The sequence below is a fragment of the Coloeus monedula genome, assembly GCF_965178545.1.
Source record: "Coloeus monedula genome assembly, chromosome: 2".
Lineage (NCBI taxonomy): Eukaryota > Metazoa > Chordata > Aves > Passeriformes > Corvidae > Coloeus > Coloeus monedula.
The window spans coordinates 113,388,373-113,405,321 of NC_138782.1; the positions used below are offsets into that span (position 1 = coordinate 113,388,373).

Genomic DNA, 16,949 nt, shown 5'->3' on the forward strand with positions numbered 1-16,949 from the left:
CTGGACAGCTACACACGAACAGTCTGCAGCAAATTTGGGCAAAGGGGTGGCTTTTAGGACCCTGGGAACTCCGCCAAGGCTCAGGTAGGTCTGTCTCATTCGTCAGCCGGGATTCATTCACTCCCAGGGATGTGTGTGTGTGTGTGTGTGTGTGTGTGTGTGCCGAGTGCTTTTCCTTCCCCGCCGCTGGCTGTGAGCCTTCCAAGCAATGGGACTAACGCTGTTCTCCGCGCAATGAGGAGTGCTGGGCTGGGGCAGAAACCGCTTTCCTTTCCTCTGGAAGAAAACAAGCTGTGAGGACACCTAAGGATGTGCTGCCCAGATGTGTTTCCCACCTCCACTTTCCTCCTAAGACTCATGTGCTTGACAGCTTTCAGCAACTTTGCCAAGACTTCTGCAGACTTCTCAGGTAGGGAGAAGCGCTGATCCTTTCGTGTGCTGCTCATACATGGGAGCTCTGATTCCAGTGCTCAGGAGCAGCTCAGGGAAAGTGGATGTGAGCAGATCTGGGATAGTTATGTGGGGAGTAATTTTAATCTTTTAAAAATAAGCCGAAGATGAAAAGTGTCTTCTGTAAGAGGATTTTGAGTTTCTTAAAAAGCCTTTCTCAATAATTAGCAAAACTGTTTCAAAAGAGTTAGTCTGACTAACTTTGGGAACAAGAAAAAGAATAGTGTTAACTTGTGTAAGTTTGTAGCAGGAATGGTATTAACTTGTGAAAGTTTTTAGCACGTTTTGTGCTGTGTTTCTCATAGGAGTGAAAAGAGGTGGATTAGGAGACTGGGAAGGTTTAGGACATAAATTAAGGCTAACATAGCAAGATTAAATTATTTTGTAGTGGACCAGATTCCCTCCTCTTAACATACAGCTCCTGATTGTTGCAAAAGCCCCCTGAGCTGAGATAGAGATGTTGCATGCACAGAATGAATTATATCCTGAGCCTGTGTTTTCTTAAGCTGTAAGAAAAAGTGTCTCATTTCTCAATATTTTCTGAATCTAGAAATGTTAATAGCATTTGTTTTGAGCCATATACTGCAGGTAAATACCCAGCACTTTGAAGGTCTGGAGTCCCATATAAGTTTTATAACTCTATAGCTGCATCAGTAGCTTTAAAATTATGTTTCTGCCTCTGTTCTTTGTGAGTGAACATGTGGATCTGTGAAGACATAACAGATCTCATTTTGCAACTTCAGTAGGGTTGATTAGTTTGCTCGGGAATGCCAGTGAGAGCCACTTTTCTTTTAAGATATTGGTTCTAATTTTGGGCCTTAGTGTGAAGAACTAGTCTGGCATACTCTTTAGGAGTGTTTTGCAAAACTCTTTTAGTGGATAAGAGCTGCCAATTATAGTTTGCTGATGAAAAAGTGTCATTTGCAAGGGTAGAACCTCACTGGACTTGGGTTTCAACACATCGCAGCACTGCTGCTCACTGCCTGGGAGTGCATGTGTCTGTATGCTGTGAGAAATTTGTTAGAAAGGAGGAGCTTGTGGTGGAGGTGGGGGAAGAATATATACAGTAGCTTGAAACCTTAATGTGAATTGAAGGGGGCTGGCTTGCCTGTGACTCAGTCTCATTTGGGGGCAGATCAGTCCTGGGGGCTCCCATTCAAGGCAGATCTGCCTCTGAATGGAAAGGGCTGAGGCATTTCCCTGTTTCTAGTGTGCTTTTATCCTTTTCTTGGCACCGAGCTTTCTCTGTGCTCCTGCTTGCAAGCACATTGATGCAGAAGGGGTGTATGGAGTGGGCACAACAGGAGCAAAAGCTGCAATGGGGAAAGGAATTGTCCTTCTAAAATGTAGATAAAGTTTTCCCAGCCAGGCCAAATTGCCAAGCGTTAAAATGTGTACAGGTGTCCCAGGGCAAAGGTGCTTTACATTGTGTTTGTACAACATAGCTGGAGCAGTGCAAGGAAATTCGATAGGCTTCAGTGGTGCTGGCAGGGGGAGCAGATGCTGTTCTTTTAAAAAATGGATAAGAAGGTTGCTGATAACAAAATAATCTTTTCTGCAACATCCAACTGTACTGTCATGCTTTGGGAGAAGAGGGGTGGCTTAAATCTCTGTGTCTACGTGTGTAGCAAGGTTGTACTCTGAAGCAGGGTCTGTAATCCCAACAGCACAAACTCCCATGAGTTTCCATAACTGCTGAAACCTTCTGCCAAGTCCAACCTGAGTTTTCTGATAGCAGGCTTGGCGAATGTCCCCAGTCTTGTTGAACTGACTGTACCTTGCAGGACAGGAAACATGATTTGCTGCAGGAAAGGGCTGGACCCAGTATGTAGCAGCTCAAATATAATTTTGTAAGTTCAGGAGCTGAGTAGCCACAAGAGGAAAGGGGGCAGGAAAAAGTACAGCATTTCCCAAATCACACCTTATGCTTTCCCAGCACATTTTGCAGAGACCCCATTTGCCTCCCTCCAGTGCCATCAGGGTGTGCACCATGTGCCTCTCTGAAGGAGCAGTGGCCCAGGTAACTTTTCCTACCTGATGGAGCATCTTGTTTGTCCCTGTTACCCCTGTAAGTGAATTGTCAGCTGGCATAAGGAATGGAAGGCAGCCTTCTAACATTATTTGACTGTAATTATTTCTGGCTTCTTACACACTTTTCTATACTTCACAGTTTTCTAAGTTCTTCTCTGGCATGACTGGAATTGAGCAGGTGAACATCTTTGGGGAAGCCTAATAGCTTTACTGTATGCCATCCCACCTAGAGGTGGTGCATCCAAAACATAAATTTTCTGCACCCCAGGAAGATGAGTGGATTGGTATTGGATATTACTGCTGAGGAATGTAAGGCTGGCTGTAATCCCACAGAGGTTTCTGCAGCAGTTGGTGCTGCAGGGAGATGACATAGGTCTTTGGGCTGTAAAGGCTCTTCCAGCTTGCAAATGAACAGCAGTACTGTCCAGAGAGAGCAGCTGATGCTCTCTGGGGAAGAATGGGGGTTTAAAACTCAGTCCTGTAGACTTTGCTTAGCAGCAAAACCTCTCTGGCTTCTCCACTTGGTTCAACTCAGCATTACCAGGGAGGTGCTGCTGTTTGTAATAAGTCACGGCCTTACGGTGGTGGGCCAGAGTGCGTGGATCCAGCCCTGGAAGGAAAGCTCAGGGACAGCCAGTCTTGAGCTTTAACCAGATCATAAGCCAGCAGCACTGACTGACTCTCATGTGGCAGCTCTGCAGTAGGGCTGGATGAAAGACTTACCAAGAACTTCACACCCAACCACATCCCAGTACTGTCCCACTGTCTGGCTCTTCAAGATATGTGTCTCTCGGCTGCAGGAAGATTTCATTTTTATGTAGGTCATGGCAAGGCACACCCTGAGAAGGTGCCCAGAGATGTGGTGGACTGAGTCTGTCTCAAGGGACCACAAGCAGGGCTGGTGGGAATTTCTAACCCCTGAGCACATGGTCTCACACTGGGGCTCCATCCCTCCTGTTTGAACAGCTCAAACGCCACAATGTGAACATGAGCAGTGCGTATCCTGCTGGGGACTGGTGCAATCTGAGATGTAAGAATTCAAATTCCTTTTAAGTGAAGTATTTGAACTATGTGAAGAGTTTTGAAGTTGTTTTCTTTAATAGTTCTTTAACCATTGATGTTTGCAGCAGGGTGTGGGGGTAGGAAGCAGGTCCTGAGGGAGAGAGTGGAGTTATCAGGCACTTTGCAGCCACTTCTTAAGAAGACCCTGACTTTTTCTCTGTGGCTGCTTGCAGACTGGACTCTTGGTCTAATCTCATTCCGTGATCTGTTCTTGTGCTCAGGACTGTTTGAAGGCTTAGAACCTGCTGTCTTGATGTGTCACTTACCCCTTATGTTCAAGGTGATACTTGAGGACTGTGATGAGGTGTGGGGTAAGAGTCTGATCTTTTGAATCTCTGTACATAACTGTAAACCTCTAGTCCTAATCTCAGTAGCAGCAATGAATTCTCCAAAATCCTTGCTGTTAGATAAAACTTCACCTTTGTTTTAGGCCCCTTCTATTTTTAGTGAGAGTCCAAGACAGAGCAATGTCCTTGCCCTGCCAGGGGAATCTATGCCATAGCTCCTCTGCATAGGCTCTGGGAGGCAGTGATCCATGTGCAGTGTGCAGGCCTTGCTCCTTAGAGTGACAAGGTTAATGAAAATGGTGCCAAAAGTAGGCTTTGGTGCTAACTTTAAATACAGGTGTTGAAATCTTAGTCAACAGCTGTTGCTCATATCCTGTGTGCTCTCTGTGCTCAGCCTCGATGCTCCTGTCTCTGAAGCTAAATCATGCAAATACATGTTGAATTCTGCTCTGCCCACTGCTGCCAAGGTGACCATTTAACTTCCAGTTGCATACCTGCAAGGAATTAAGCTTATGTCGTTATCATGCCGTGCTCCAATTCTCCTCAAGGATTTTGCCATTCATTAGCTGATTTCAGGCATGTTGGGCAGAAGGGTAGTGGCATCAGATCTGTGTGGTTGCCACGAGTTTAATGCTGATGGAGACAGGTCTCTCCACTACTGCAGAAAGGGTTGTGAACTCAAGCATTTACAGACATCAGAGAATCCACTGCAAGGACCTCAGCCAAAAATGTAGGTTTCTAGGCATGGAAATAGCTTGGCTGGGAACTCATGCCTTTTCTGACACAGGAGAACCCAGATGAAGGAAAAAGCAGCCCCAGTAGTGCTGTGCTGCTCTCCTTGGGCCTGCTTTAATGTTTATGCTCTTTGCATTAGATTTTGGCACAAGCTGGATGTGAGCAGTGCTTTGCTTAAGGGAGCTGATCTGGCATCGAGCCAGATAAATACTGATAACTCCCATCCACACCCTGCAGGTGAGCCCTGGGTAGGTTTTGGAACCTCTCCCTGGAGGCCCATCTTGGTTTTGAAAGCACAGAGATTTTTTTTGTTGTTGTTGTTGTTGTTATTGGTAGTGGTGGTGGTTGGCTGTTTTTTCTTTTCCCCAAGAATATCAGGTTTCAAGTGAAAGCTGCTTTTGCCACCTCCCTGCTAATTGGCTCAGTGTGTTTGTTTGAGCTGATGAAGGCTGGAGTTGGGGAGGGGAAAGGCACTTCTCCCTGATTGCATTTAATCAGTCCATAATAAAGGCAATTTGTTTGACAACTCCATTCACCAAATTATCACCAAAATCTACATGCTAACAGCTTCTGAATGCTTAATAGCCCTGAATGGGTCCATGGTGTCAAGGGGGATCTATGATTTCCATGTGTTGAAGGTTTCAGGCTGTAAAAGAGGGCATTTTCAAGAGAGAGGCAGGTACACCATCACACTGGAAAAGAAACTGTAACTCAGTAATGAGAGTTGAGTTTTTGACCCCAGGGGCAAGCAGACATGCTTTAGACTTTGTTTAAAGACTGGGCCAAATACAGGCCACCTCCATACCTTGTCTTGGGAAAGGGCTCTGAGTGATGAGGTAGGATGGACCTCAGGTTGCTGCTTACAGTGGTCCTTGCCCCAGGTGATCTTTTCCTCCTCAGCTGGAGGCCTTCTGTGCCACCCCATCGGTCACAGCTGTCTGGGCAGCAGTTTGGCTTACTGAGGGCAAGCTGCCTGTGCTGGGGTAGAGAAATTCTCCTTCTCTGAGCTGACAAAATTGAAAACCTCATCTAAGCTGGTTTAAAACCACTGTTGGCCCCTTCTGGTAATGTTCTGGAGATGTGGCTGCACGGGGCGGGAGTTGAAGGGGGTGGTTGGTTCTGGGAGCCACGGCTGAGGCGTTCTCACAGGGGGAAGCTGCAACTGGGGTTTGTGTCACATATGTCTGTTTGCCAGTGGAAAAGAATCTAAAGACCACAAAGAGCTGGGAGGTGTTGGAGAAGGAAATCAGTAGGGGTTTGCGTGGGTATCAAGTGCCAGATCTGCTGCTCTTGGGAAAGCAGGAAAAGAATCAGCACAGAAGCTGGGGCTATTTTGGTGCCTGAGAGAGTTTTTTGGTTTATCATCGGGGCTGTGGCTTTATGGCATCAGCAGGACCATGTTACGAAGACTAAATACCATGTTAAGCAAAGATACAGGTTTCTGTCCACCCCTGTCTGGGGGCATGCTCCAGAAAACACTGTGGATTTCCCAACAGTTGTGATGAAAATGCTGTGAGGGAGGAGTCTGTGCCTGCCGACTCAAAAAATATTCAGCATTTACTTTTACTGACAGCCAAGGGGACCAAACTGAGCTTCAGGAAGACAAACACGTGTTTCCAATTCTGTGTGTTTGTGGTCCTGGGCTGTGACCAGGGGCACTGCTGTTACTGCTGCAAAAAACCAGCTGCTGGTTGGTGTTTGTGGTACCAGGGAAAGGAGACACAGTCTGGGAGGGAGGGATGGATGCGGCTGCTGTGGGTGCCGGGATGTCTCATGAGGGGTCTGTGTGAAACCTCATATAGGCAATGACTTCAAGCTCAAGAGCCATATGTGTGCATCTGGCTCCTGTCATATGAAAATCCACTGGTTTAGCCATCACAGCTGTCAGCAAGAGCCAAGGGACCTCAGGGATCCCCACATCTCTGGGATGACTGGCAATATTTATATAGTATCTACTAACTGCAGGGGCTCAGAAACTGATGAAAACTTTTGTTAGTACTTGGAACACTTTATTTAATTAGTAGTATTAACAAAAAAAGGGAAAAAAATATACAGTGGTAATTTTAATCCTTCAAAGTATCCCAGTATTCCACTAGATGCATAGACAATTTGAGGAAATTGTCCTTGCAGCATTCTTCCTATGTCTCTGTGTTAATAGGGATACAAATGCTGCAGAATTGAAGAAAGCAACTGTTTATGTCCTCAGGTAAAAATTTTCCCTGACTTAAGGTGCTGTGAAAGCAGATTTTATATGTCAGGAATAGTTTGGTCAATTAAAAAAAAAAGTGAGAATTTTGACATACCCTTTTTTTCAACTGAGATACTTAAAAGCTGAACTCACAATTTAATCTGGGGGGGGGGGTGGGGGGGGTGGAGTGGGGAGAATAAGCTTAGTCTTTGCAGGAGGAGAAAAACTGTGTATTTACACTTGGCATTCGTGCTGATCCTTTTGTTGATGCTAATTTAAACACGGCCTGATCTCCCAAAGTGCTTGGTGTTCAGAGCTGAAGATTGGCCTATGCTGTGTTTAGGTGGGTGTGCAGTGATTTAGTTGGCCAACACCAGGAGTGTTTACATGTCTTATTTGGGACTGGCTGCTTATGCTTGGCATGTTTGTGCAGGTATAGATTGAACTTCTTTCTGTTCCAAAATAGCAATCCAAGTCCCTGGGCAGGGAGGACTATTTGAAGAAACTACCCCTGTTTTGTTTTGGGTTTTTGTGCTCTTGTAATTCCTTTATACACATATCCAAGATCTTCACAGATTCTGTCTCTTGAAAGGTGTGTGACTGCCTGCAGGCACAGACCCAATGTGCTCCTTAAAGTGGTTCAGAGGATTTTTGGACAGGTTGGTTTGGTACCATGCTACAAGGCTCCCTGTGTCCTTGCCAGTGCTGTGCCTCACTGATCCAGCACTGCTGTTGTCTGGGATTTTTGTGTGCTTTCCAAAAGACAGCCATGGGCCAAAATCTGCTCAGCTGTGAGGCAACTTTGCTGACTTGCCAAGAGCTGTGCAGAATGAAGAGAAGCACAGAAGTTAATCCTGGCTCATCTTCTTTCAGATTAATTTAATGTAGAAGTAATAATTGGGAACACATTTTAGAGAGCTGCTTGGGTTGTTATTATTATTATTATTAATTAATTAACTTAGCTGCTCCTTTTGCCTGAGGAAGGATGGTGAGTTGTGGCTCTCTCAGCCTGGGTTTGGGCTAATCCAAATGTGCCTGGCTCAGCTCACTAACTGAGGGCATGAACTTATCTGTAGTAATTAAAACTGTGAATGTCTGCTCTTTCAGCATATGCAGTGCCTGGCTGCCTGGAACCCAGTGTGTGTCTTCTCATGTCAAAGAGATGATGATGACTTGGTAGTGCTGGGTTGCACAGGAAAATAAATCTTGGCCGAGTCTTTTCAGATATACTCTGCGCTCTTGAACTATGTTGGTGGATGCTGTGGTGTCAGTGTTGATGGGGCTCCTTTGGGTGCTAAGGCTTGCTATTTAATAACCCCTCTTGGATCCGTCTGGATCCTTGCATGAAGGTGGAGCAGTGTGTGTGTGACCTGCAGTTTGTGCAAACCCTCCGAGGGCTCAGGTGTCAGAAGTGTGTTTGAATGAACAGATGAATGTAGATGCTCCTGAAGAGTTTGCGGTAGATGTTGTCCAAGCACTTTAGTTTTGGTGGGCAGGAGAGCTGACATCCAGCTGCTGGCAAAGTATCCCACGTCCTTAACAATGAGGAAGAAAGATTTAAAAAATATGTTTCCTTTTTTTAATGTTACGTTTAGAGAAGAAGGCCTAGAGACCCAGAGGAGATTCATCAGCCATTTACAATCAAAGAACTTCATTATGTACATTTGTGCATCGATTTTTAACCTGATATCAACTCACTGTTTGCCAGGAGAGACATTTTTCACTCCTCCAGCAGCCCATAAAAGAATCAGAATCCTCAGGGTATGAGGGAGTTGACTTCAGGTGAGATACACTAAATCTTTGACAGACTGGGTACCTGATGATGCTGCTTGTCAAGAAGAGGCCATTAAGACCACCTACTCTGAGACCCCCTGTGTGCTTGTGTTATTTTATTTTCATCTGTTATCAGATGCCTGTGGTTTTGCTGCTATGATATTATCAACGTGTTGTATCAGCCTCAAGGGTTTAAAGTGGGCTTTTACTCCCACTAGTAAATATGAAAACAAACAGCAGCGTGGGGATTTTCTGCTAATGTTTACTCTGTGATTTTTATATCACACTGTGGGCTGGTGTTGATATTAAGGGTGCTCTACAGCAGGTGCAATTCCTGACATTAATTTCCCATGTTTACTGTATTTTGCAAAGGCTTTTGGCTCAAATGTTTTTCCTAAAAGTTGTGTTGGGCCAAGAGTGCAGACATTTAGTACAATTAAAGTGATAGGTGGTAAATTGAACTTCTATGGGTGGATTACAGATTATTGTTTTGGGCCTCAGTCTTTGGGAAATCTCTTCCTGCTGTGGTCTGTGTGGTGCCTGTACCTGCAGTGCTGCTGTGGTCTTGGCAGTGCCCATAGGAGGCTGTGGGACACAATTCTGCACTTTGATTTTGAAAAAGTTTAGCTTTTGTGTGAAACATTCAAATAACAGTATTGTACTTTAAAATCAAACATTTGGAAGTTAAGAAATATTAAAATTAAGGTAGTTTTAACTACTTGAGTCCAGTCCTTTGGGTTTTTACGCTACACTTTAATGAGAACATACTCTGGGGGGCTCTTGTCTTGTCCAGGGCACAGAACAGTGGCCTTAAAATGATTTTCTTCATCCTTCCAGTTCTTTATGGCCCTGGGGCCTTATTTCCTGTATGTTTAATGGTATTTAAATCCTATAATGTTATTTAAACCCTATTCTGCTTGTTGTGAGGGATGTACTTACAGGGATGTACTTACCCTTCTGGAAGAAGCCTGGAATGTTACCTGCACTGCACAGATGAGGATCTGAGGCAGAGAGATTGGCATCCAGAGCTGATACTGACCAATATTTCAGATTGTTCAGTATCTACCTTCTTCTCCAGGAGCAGCCCCTAACCTAGTGTCTTAAGCTGTGATAAGCAGGAAGAAATGTGGGGTACTCAGTACACAGTTCCGTCTCCAATATTATAATATCTATATGCAAATGGACTGCACAGGTTAAAATGAACATTTCAGTTGCAAAGTCAAGTGCACATAACTGAGTGTTGTGGGTTAACACCTGTAGGCAGCCAAGCACTACCCAGCTGCCTTCTTGCCTCCCCTTCTTACCCCCAGGTAGGATAGGGGAAGAGGGAGGGAAGAGTAAAAGCAAGAAATCTCATGGGATGAGATAAAAATAATGAAAGGGAAGTGGAAGAAATAAAAAAGAAAGCAAAATAATTGATGGAAAGGCAATCACTCACTGCCTCCCACAGGCAGACTCATGCCCAGCCAGTTCCCAAGCTGACTTACCCCACTCCACTCTGTTTCATTGCTGAGCATGACACTCCATGGCATGGGATATCTCTTTGCTTAGCTGGCATCACCTGCCTGGTTGTATCCCTCCAAAATCTTGTGCTCCCTACAGCCTATTTGCTGGGAGGGCAGAGTGAGGGACAGACAAAGTGCTGATGTGGTGCAAAGGTTGTTCAGCAATAGCTAAAACATTAATATATTATCAATACTGTTTTGGTTGTGGATCCAAAGCACAGCACTATACAAGCTGCTACAAAAAAAAAAGGTAACTCCATCACAGCCAGACACAGTACACTAAGGAAAGGGCAACATTACACCTGTATTTTATGTGTAATATGAGCTAGAGGTTGCTATCATAGGAAACCTTCAGCTGGCAGATATGATCTGAGCCATAAAGTGCAGTTGTGAGAAGGGTCTGGTTTTGCATGGTTTTTATTGTGGTTCCTTTTTTTTTTCCTTTCCCTAGAGTAGTCATGCTTTGAGGGTTACTTTATTTGGGATGAGATAAGAGTACTTAAAATTGGGTTACAAATCTGGGGTCAGTCCTTGAAACACATTCTAAAAGTTTTTTAAAAATTAATTTTGAAGACATTCCCCCCTCCAAATTTCTTTCTTTTGCTTGCTTGCTTCTGTCCCCTCATAGAAGAAGAAGAAGAAAAGGATATGTGTCTATTCAAAGGCACAAGTAAAGATCCTGCAGTGCAAGTGATATTGCTAAAAATAGAGCCTCTGTGATTTTTTCAGTTTATTTCTCTCTGGATTTTTATTGTGTGGGAACCCCCTGGAAACCAAGGTTGTTGTTCTGACTGTTTCCAAAGCATGTCTGTCTCTTCATGTATCCTTTGTACAGGGGCCACTTCTGTTGTGTTAACACTCTTTGCTTCCTGGTTTATGTGCTCATCTGAATTCCAGCTCAAAGAGGTTAAAGCTTTATAAAAGTGAGTTGGGCAAGGAAGTGGCTCCACAGTTGATGCTGGAGCGTGCACATCTGTGACCCATGCTGTGCTCACATGTTAGTTTATTGCTGGCCTCACAATAAAGGATAGCGCTGGGGTTTTGTTCGGCTAAACAACTCTGATGGAATGAATTGTATAGCAAAAAGAATAGATGAAGCCTGGCTGTTATTTGCCATAATGTTCTTTGTTTTAACTGCAATGTGGGGGATGCAGAACTCCCAGAAGAGGATGGCCTCTGTAGCAGCCAAGGGGGGCTGATGGATTGGAGAGGGACACAGAGACACTCAGGAAGGAGTGAAAATTTTTTCCGATTCTCTCAGCCCTTTGGGTTTGCTTTTCTTTAGCTGATGGCCCCAGGCTTTCACTTTGGCTTTTCTACAGGAGCAGAGACTCTGCTGTACCAATAACTTGCACTATAAATATGTTTAGTGCCATTTGCCCCGGGTTTGGTCCAGAGTTAATGTGCACAGATAGTAGTTAGTGCATTTGGCAGTGGTACAGCCAAGTGGCTGGATTGTAAAGGTCTACCAGCAGCTGCAGGAAACGGAATGCTTGGTGTTAGACAATCCATTTTTCCTGCTGGATAAATGAAAATCTCTTTATCTCTTTTCATAAACATTGTTCACATAATTGGAGGGCAAGGTTCAAGTTCAAACTGATAAGATTATTTTGCTTCCCTAAGCTGCATGACAATGGTCCTCTTGGCAAATTAAGCCATGGATCTCCTTTTGCTATAATGGGAACCAATCTCATTAGAAACAGAGCTGGATTAGTGATGAGTCCAACCTCCCGTACAGATACAGACTCTGACCCCAGCAGGCCTGAAGTGCCTTTTGTTCACTCAGCCTCCTCTGCGTTTTCCCATCGCTCCTACATCTGTGTGGTGGAGCTGGGGGTGATTTTGCTCAAGCAAGGCCTGCTGAGGGGTGAAAAATAGGCTGGTTGGTCAGTGTGGTATCACAATAGGTATGATAAAGTGTTTTTAAAACGTTTGTCTTGATTTAACTCATTGGAGTACAAGACCAATTAAGTTGCCTATTACAGGGTACTGAAGATTAAGGGCCAATTGTCACTGCTTTGACCTGTTCTGCCTTTTCTGATGATCCTTTTCTGCCTCTCAGCATTGCTGTCATCTACAGATCAGAAAATCTGGATCTATTCACACCAACCTCCACAACATCTGAATACAGGAAACTCTATTTTTGGGACAAAGAAAGACAAACCTTTTCACCTATGACCTGTGTTCTTTCTGTCTGTCCTTCTTCGTGCCAGTTTTGGCTCCTGAGTGGTTGTTTGCACCCACAGACTGTCCAAGCTTCCTTATCAAGCAGGTGGGACTGAGAGCCCTGAGCTGGGTTTGTGGAAACCAGTGCCAGCAGGAGAGCAGCATGGCTGTGCCTGCAAAAGGCTCCTGGGCAGATGTTGTGGCTCAGGAGCAGTGCTGAGCTATGGGGGTGCTGTGGTTGGATCCACTCTATCTGTCTATCTCTATCTATCTATCTATCTATCTATCTATCTATCTATCTATCTACCTACCTACCTACCTACCTACCTACCTACCTATCTATTTGTGTTATCAACAATTTTTCCTCTTGCTGAGACTCCTTAGCTCTGGGGGATTAGAGGTACAGCCTTGGCTGATTCCAGCTGCTCCCATGAGATGGAGCCTTGATTAGGATGCTAAGAGGGGTGAATCCCACTGCTTCCTGACTTCCATTTTTTGATCCTAAAGGAAATCCTAGTGCCCTTGCATCTCTCATATGTCCTACTTCTCTGATCTTGGAGGTATTGCCAGGAGCTTGACTCCTGGATGGAAGTTTGTGCTTGAAGTAATCTAGCAGGGAGAGAAGACTGTGGGTGTGATATTTGAAAGTGGCACCAACAGAAAAATGAGCCTGGCCAGTTATTGTAGTAACTAGTTGCTATTAAATAGCCTGGAGGCTGATGCTGAAATGGTGAGGAGTCCTGACTTGGTGAGTAATTCAGTAAAAATCAGTGGGGCTATTCACATGAGGGAAAGTTGGCTTCTCTACATGCCCTGATGGATACTAAGTTTTTTTTTTTTTTTAATTTTTATTAAATGTGATTGTCAAGAACAAGGGTTAAGCAGGGTAACTAACCCTGCTAAGCTATGGTCTGTGCTTCACCAGCCAGACTGCAAATGGGCAGCCAAAGAAACAGATCTGTTTTCTGTTCTTGTTACATTTCTGGATATATTTTAAGGTTTCTCAGAAAGACCAGAACAATGAAACACCCTTTCACAATAGCAATCTCTTTTCTTCATGGTGCAGCCTGAGGAAGCATTCAGACCCTTTCCTTCTGGGATTGCTCATTTCCTCTTTTTTTTCCCCCTTCTGAAATAAAAACAATACTCCCCAAAAGCACAAATTCTGCAGTGCTGTGGCAGAGCCAGCCTCTGTCACTCCATCAGGCAGGCATCAGATGGGACATTGTCTTCTGTTTTCCCCCCTCTAAGCTGCAACTCAGGGAAAACAAATCACAGCAAAAACCAAAACCAAAACAAAAATCCCTTTTCATATATTGTTTTAGTGCTGTTGAAAATAGTAACTAATGCCCACCCTGAATTTCTCTCAGTCTTTTTGCCAAGGTTTCTATTCTTTATGTGCATAGAGGGGAATGAGGCATGTGGGAAAGAAATCACATGCAGTGAGATGAAATATCATCAAGTCAATGGGAGCCACAATCCTTGGGTGTCCTGCAGTCTGAGGCTGTAGCTCCAAGCCTTGGTCAAGTGTGAGAGGAGCCTGTGATTAAAGAGACTGTCACAAAACTCCTGTGTCCCTGCCTCCAGAGCTCTGAAGCTCCCTGTGAGAGCCTGAGGTCTCTGGGACTCTGCCTCTGTTTTCATGCCAGTCCCTTGTCATTATATGATTCCTGATTGTCTCCGTAAGTTTTTCACTGTAGCTTGAGTCCTTGCTGGTTTTCTTGGAGCCCAGATTCCACAGTTACCTGAATTGTGGTGACTTCTGAGTAGGTCGGGGGCTGAGAAGTTGAAGGATGTGTGTACTCCTCCATTAACAGTGCTGCCTCTCTGAAGACTTTCTGATACAGAAAGGTCTCCCAAAGTAGACAGAAGGTCAGATAGATAGCCCTGTCTGTCCTCTGCTTTCGAGTGAGTGATCCTGTCTGTGACTAGTTCGATGAAGCTTCTCCTGGAAAGGGTGCCTTTATTTGCACTGCTGCAGTCCCAAACATTGGACTAGGCTCAAAAGTAACATTCAGAGGGTTGAATCTCCACATCTGTGAAGTGTGCTTGCAATGCTTTTGATAAGACACAGCTGCAGCAAGTGTTGTCAGCCTCTAAGACTGATGGTGGCTGCCTGCCTATACCAGGCAGATGTGGCTGGTGGGAGCATTTTCTTTGTCAGTTTGGCCTGATGATGGGTGGTGTTACCTTTTCTAGTGTCCCCACACCTCTCTTGTGGAGGTTGTAGAGAATTAAACACTTCTACTTTTTTTCACCACTGCAGCTGTGGTTCACCCTCTTCTGCTCCCCAGTGCAGTGTCAGAATTATCTTGATGAAAACTTTATTTTTGTTTTATTAAGGATCAGATCAGCCTGACCCACCTTGATCCCCAGAGGAGACCTTGTCACAGCCTTTCAGTACTTGAACGGGACTTAGAGAGACTTTTTGCCAAGGCCTGTAGTGATAGGACAAGAAGTAATGTTCTTAAACTGAAATATTCAGACTAGGCATAAGAGAGAATTTTTTTATGATCAGTGTAGTGAGACATTGGAACAGCTTACCCAGAGAAGCTGTGGATGCCCCATCCCTGTTCAAGGTTATGGTGGAGAGGGCTTTAGGCAAGCTGATCTAGTGAAAAATGTTTGAGGGGTTTGACTAGTTGGTCTTTGAAGGTCCCTTCCAACCCAAACCATTCTGTGATTATAAGATTTCAGAATTATTTTTAAACTCAGACTTGTCCCTTTTTGCAAAACTTTTCTGTGGGTTGAAAATTACTTTTCTTCTGTAGGGTTAGAGAGGGCTGCAGGATGCTGTTAGTACCCTGAGTGAGAAGGTATTACCCTTGCATCCGTGCATGTTGGATGTGGAATTGCCTTATAATGCCCTCCTCAGCCTTGTCGGTATTGGTGGTTTAGTGCAGAGCTGCATTTCTGTGTCTGCTGGCCAAAGCAGCCCAAGCTAGAGAATGCTGGATGGGGAGGGAGGCTGGCCAGATGCCTAGTCCCTTGTTTCAGGGCCTTTCTGGCCCATTTCCTAGTATAGTTTTCTGAAGAACATCAGAGTGCCTCCATCCCAGCTGCATGTCATCGGCATTACGGCAGCACTGATGGATGGGGAGAGAGATTAGGCCTTTTCCTCTTTGTCCTGGTGGTGGAGGAGCAAGAGTGTGGTCAACACCCTTTTCTGCTCTGGGGGAGTGGCTATCAAGGGGCAGTCACTTCATTTAGAGTTTTTTCCACTGGTGACAATGAGCCTGATTTGCATTGTGGAGAAGCTGACATGTAGATGGTGTCTGGCTCATGTGATAAGAGAGCTCAGCTGTGCTCCAGCCCCTGTGGGATGTGCAATGAGGGCAAGAAGTTTTCTTGGATGTTAGGCATGGGGAAAGAGCACTTATGACAGAAATGTGGTGGGAAGAGGTAGGGAAATATCTGTCTGATGGTGTGTTTAAACAGAGACTGAGTGTGCAGGAAATTGGTGGACAGAGGTGAAAGTTTATTCTCCCAGACTGTTCTCCATCTTAATCTTGCCTGGCCTTGTGAGGGAAGGATCCAGCTTCCCCAATGCCCAGGCACAAGCAAAGCTTGGTGTATTTTCAGCACTCTGAGGAAGGTTGTTTTATTCTCAGTCTGATGGCTTGCTCATGCTAGTACTTCAAGGATAAATAATTATTGGTGTCTAATGAGGCTTTTAGGATTGCTCTGGAAACTTAAAACTTGCAGTAGTAAAAGGCAAGGCCATGAATTAAACACCTTAGGGGCTTGGTGTGCCTCCAAGGCAAGATGGGCCAGGAGCTTTTTGTTTGTGGCTTAACTAAATTTTCTAGCTTTACTTGAAAGTTGTAATTTTTCTTCCCACTCCTTCCTTGAGTCCTGAATTTCCAGCAGATCTTCAGCTAATTTGTTCAAACACATTCAATAAATCTATCAAGAGGAACTCGCAGTTAGAGATCATTGGTCATTCATGACAGTAGAGAATAAATACCAACGGCACTGTTTTGCAGATGAAGAAACTGAGGCAGAGAGAGTCTCATCGGCAGTGGAATTCTGTTTTCCTCAACTGTTCCAGAGACCTTCATCTCACCTAAGTTGTTGCTTTGGACTTCTAGGGGATGCATCATCTGACTTGCATTACATCTACTTCTAGAGATCCCATTGCATCCCATCCCCAGTCGCTGGTTCCTTCTGACTGTCTTTTTAGGACACTTTTTTCAGGAAACTTCCTATTAGCGGTGTGAGGTGTGAAGCTGGAATACTGCCTTCTGTCAGTGTCCTTACAAGGAATGTCTGTGCAGGATTACTGCTCCCTTACCCTGAGGAACACTAGGTAAAACTCCCTGTACTGCTTTGATGGAGCTAAAAAAGCCCAGGGAGCCATGCTGGCCTTGGTGGTTTGAGATGAGTGCATTTGGTTTTTCTGTTTTTCACTTTCCATCCTAAGGACTCATCATTTTGATGTATGTGCCATCCCCTATTCTTAGAAATGCTGTCCTTGTTTAAAGAACAGAATGACATTCATTACTCTGAAACAACCTGGGGAATTGGTTTTTTTGGTTGTTGTAAAGCAGACGAGGTGTAACTGCTGCAATTAGGAGGTGATGGGTTTATCTCATTAGTCAGTGGGAGGAAACACTGGGGCCATCGGGTTGGATAATGAAATGTGAAGATGAATTTTGATGTGCCAGATGGCCTGGCATAGTGGTTCCACTAATTTGGGAGGAAGGAGAGCCAATAGTAGCTTTGAAGAACAAAAGCCATAGGAAGAGGTGG

The 16,949-nt window shown here is 44.7% G+C and overlaps 1 protein-coding gene across 2 annotated transcripts in view; it reads left to right on the forward strand.

The window, feature by feature from the left end:
• Positions 1-309: 309 nt before the first annotated feature.
• Positions 310-16,949, forward strand: part of EVA1A (eva-1 homolog A, regulator of programmed cell death) — a gene marked incomplete at both ends in the record, with an annotated part of 205,517 nt that continues 188,877 nt past the window's right edge. For both annotated transcript variants that reach the window (XM_082302438.1, XM_082302439.1), the window contains one exon: positions 310-409. In XM_082302438.1, the coding sequence (XP_082158564.1) occupies positions 310-409 (100 nt within the window). The remainder of the gene's footprint in view (positions 410-16,949) is intronic.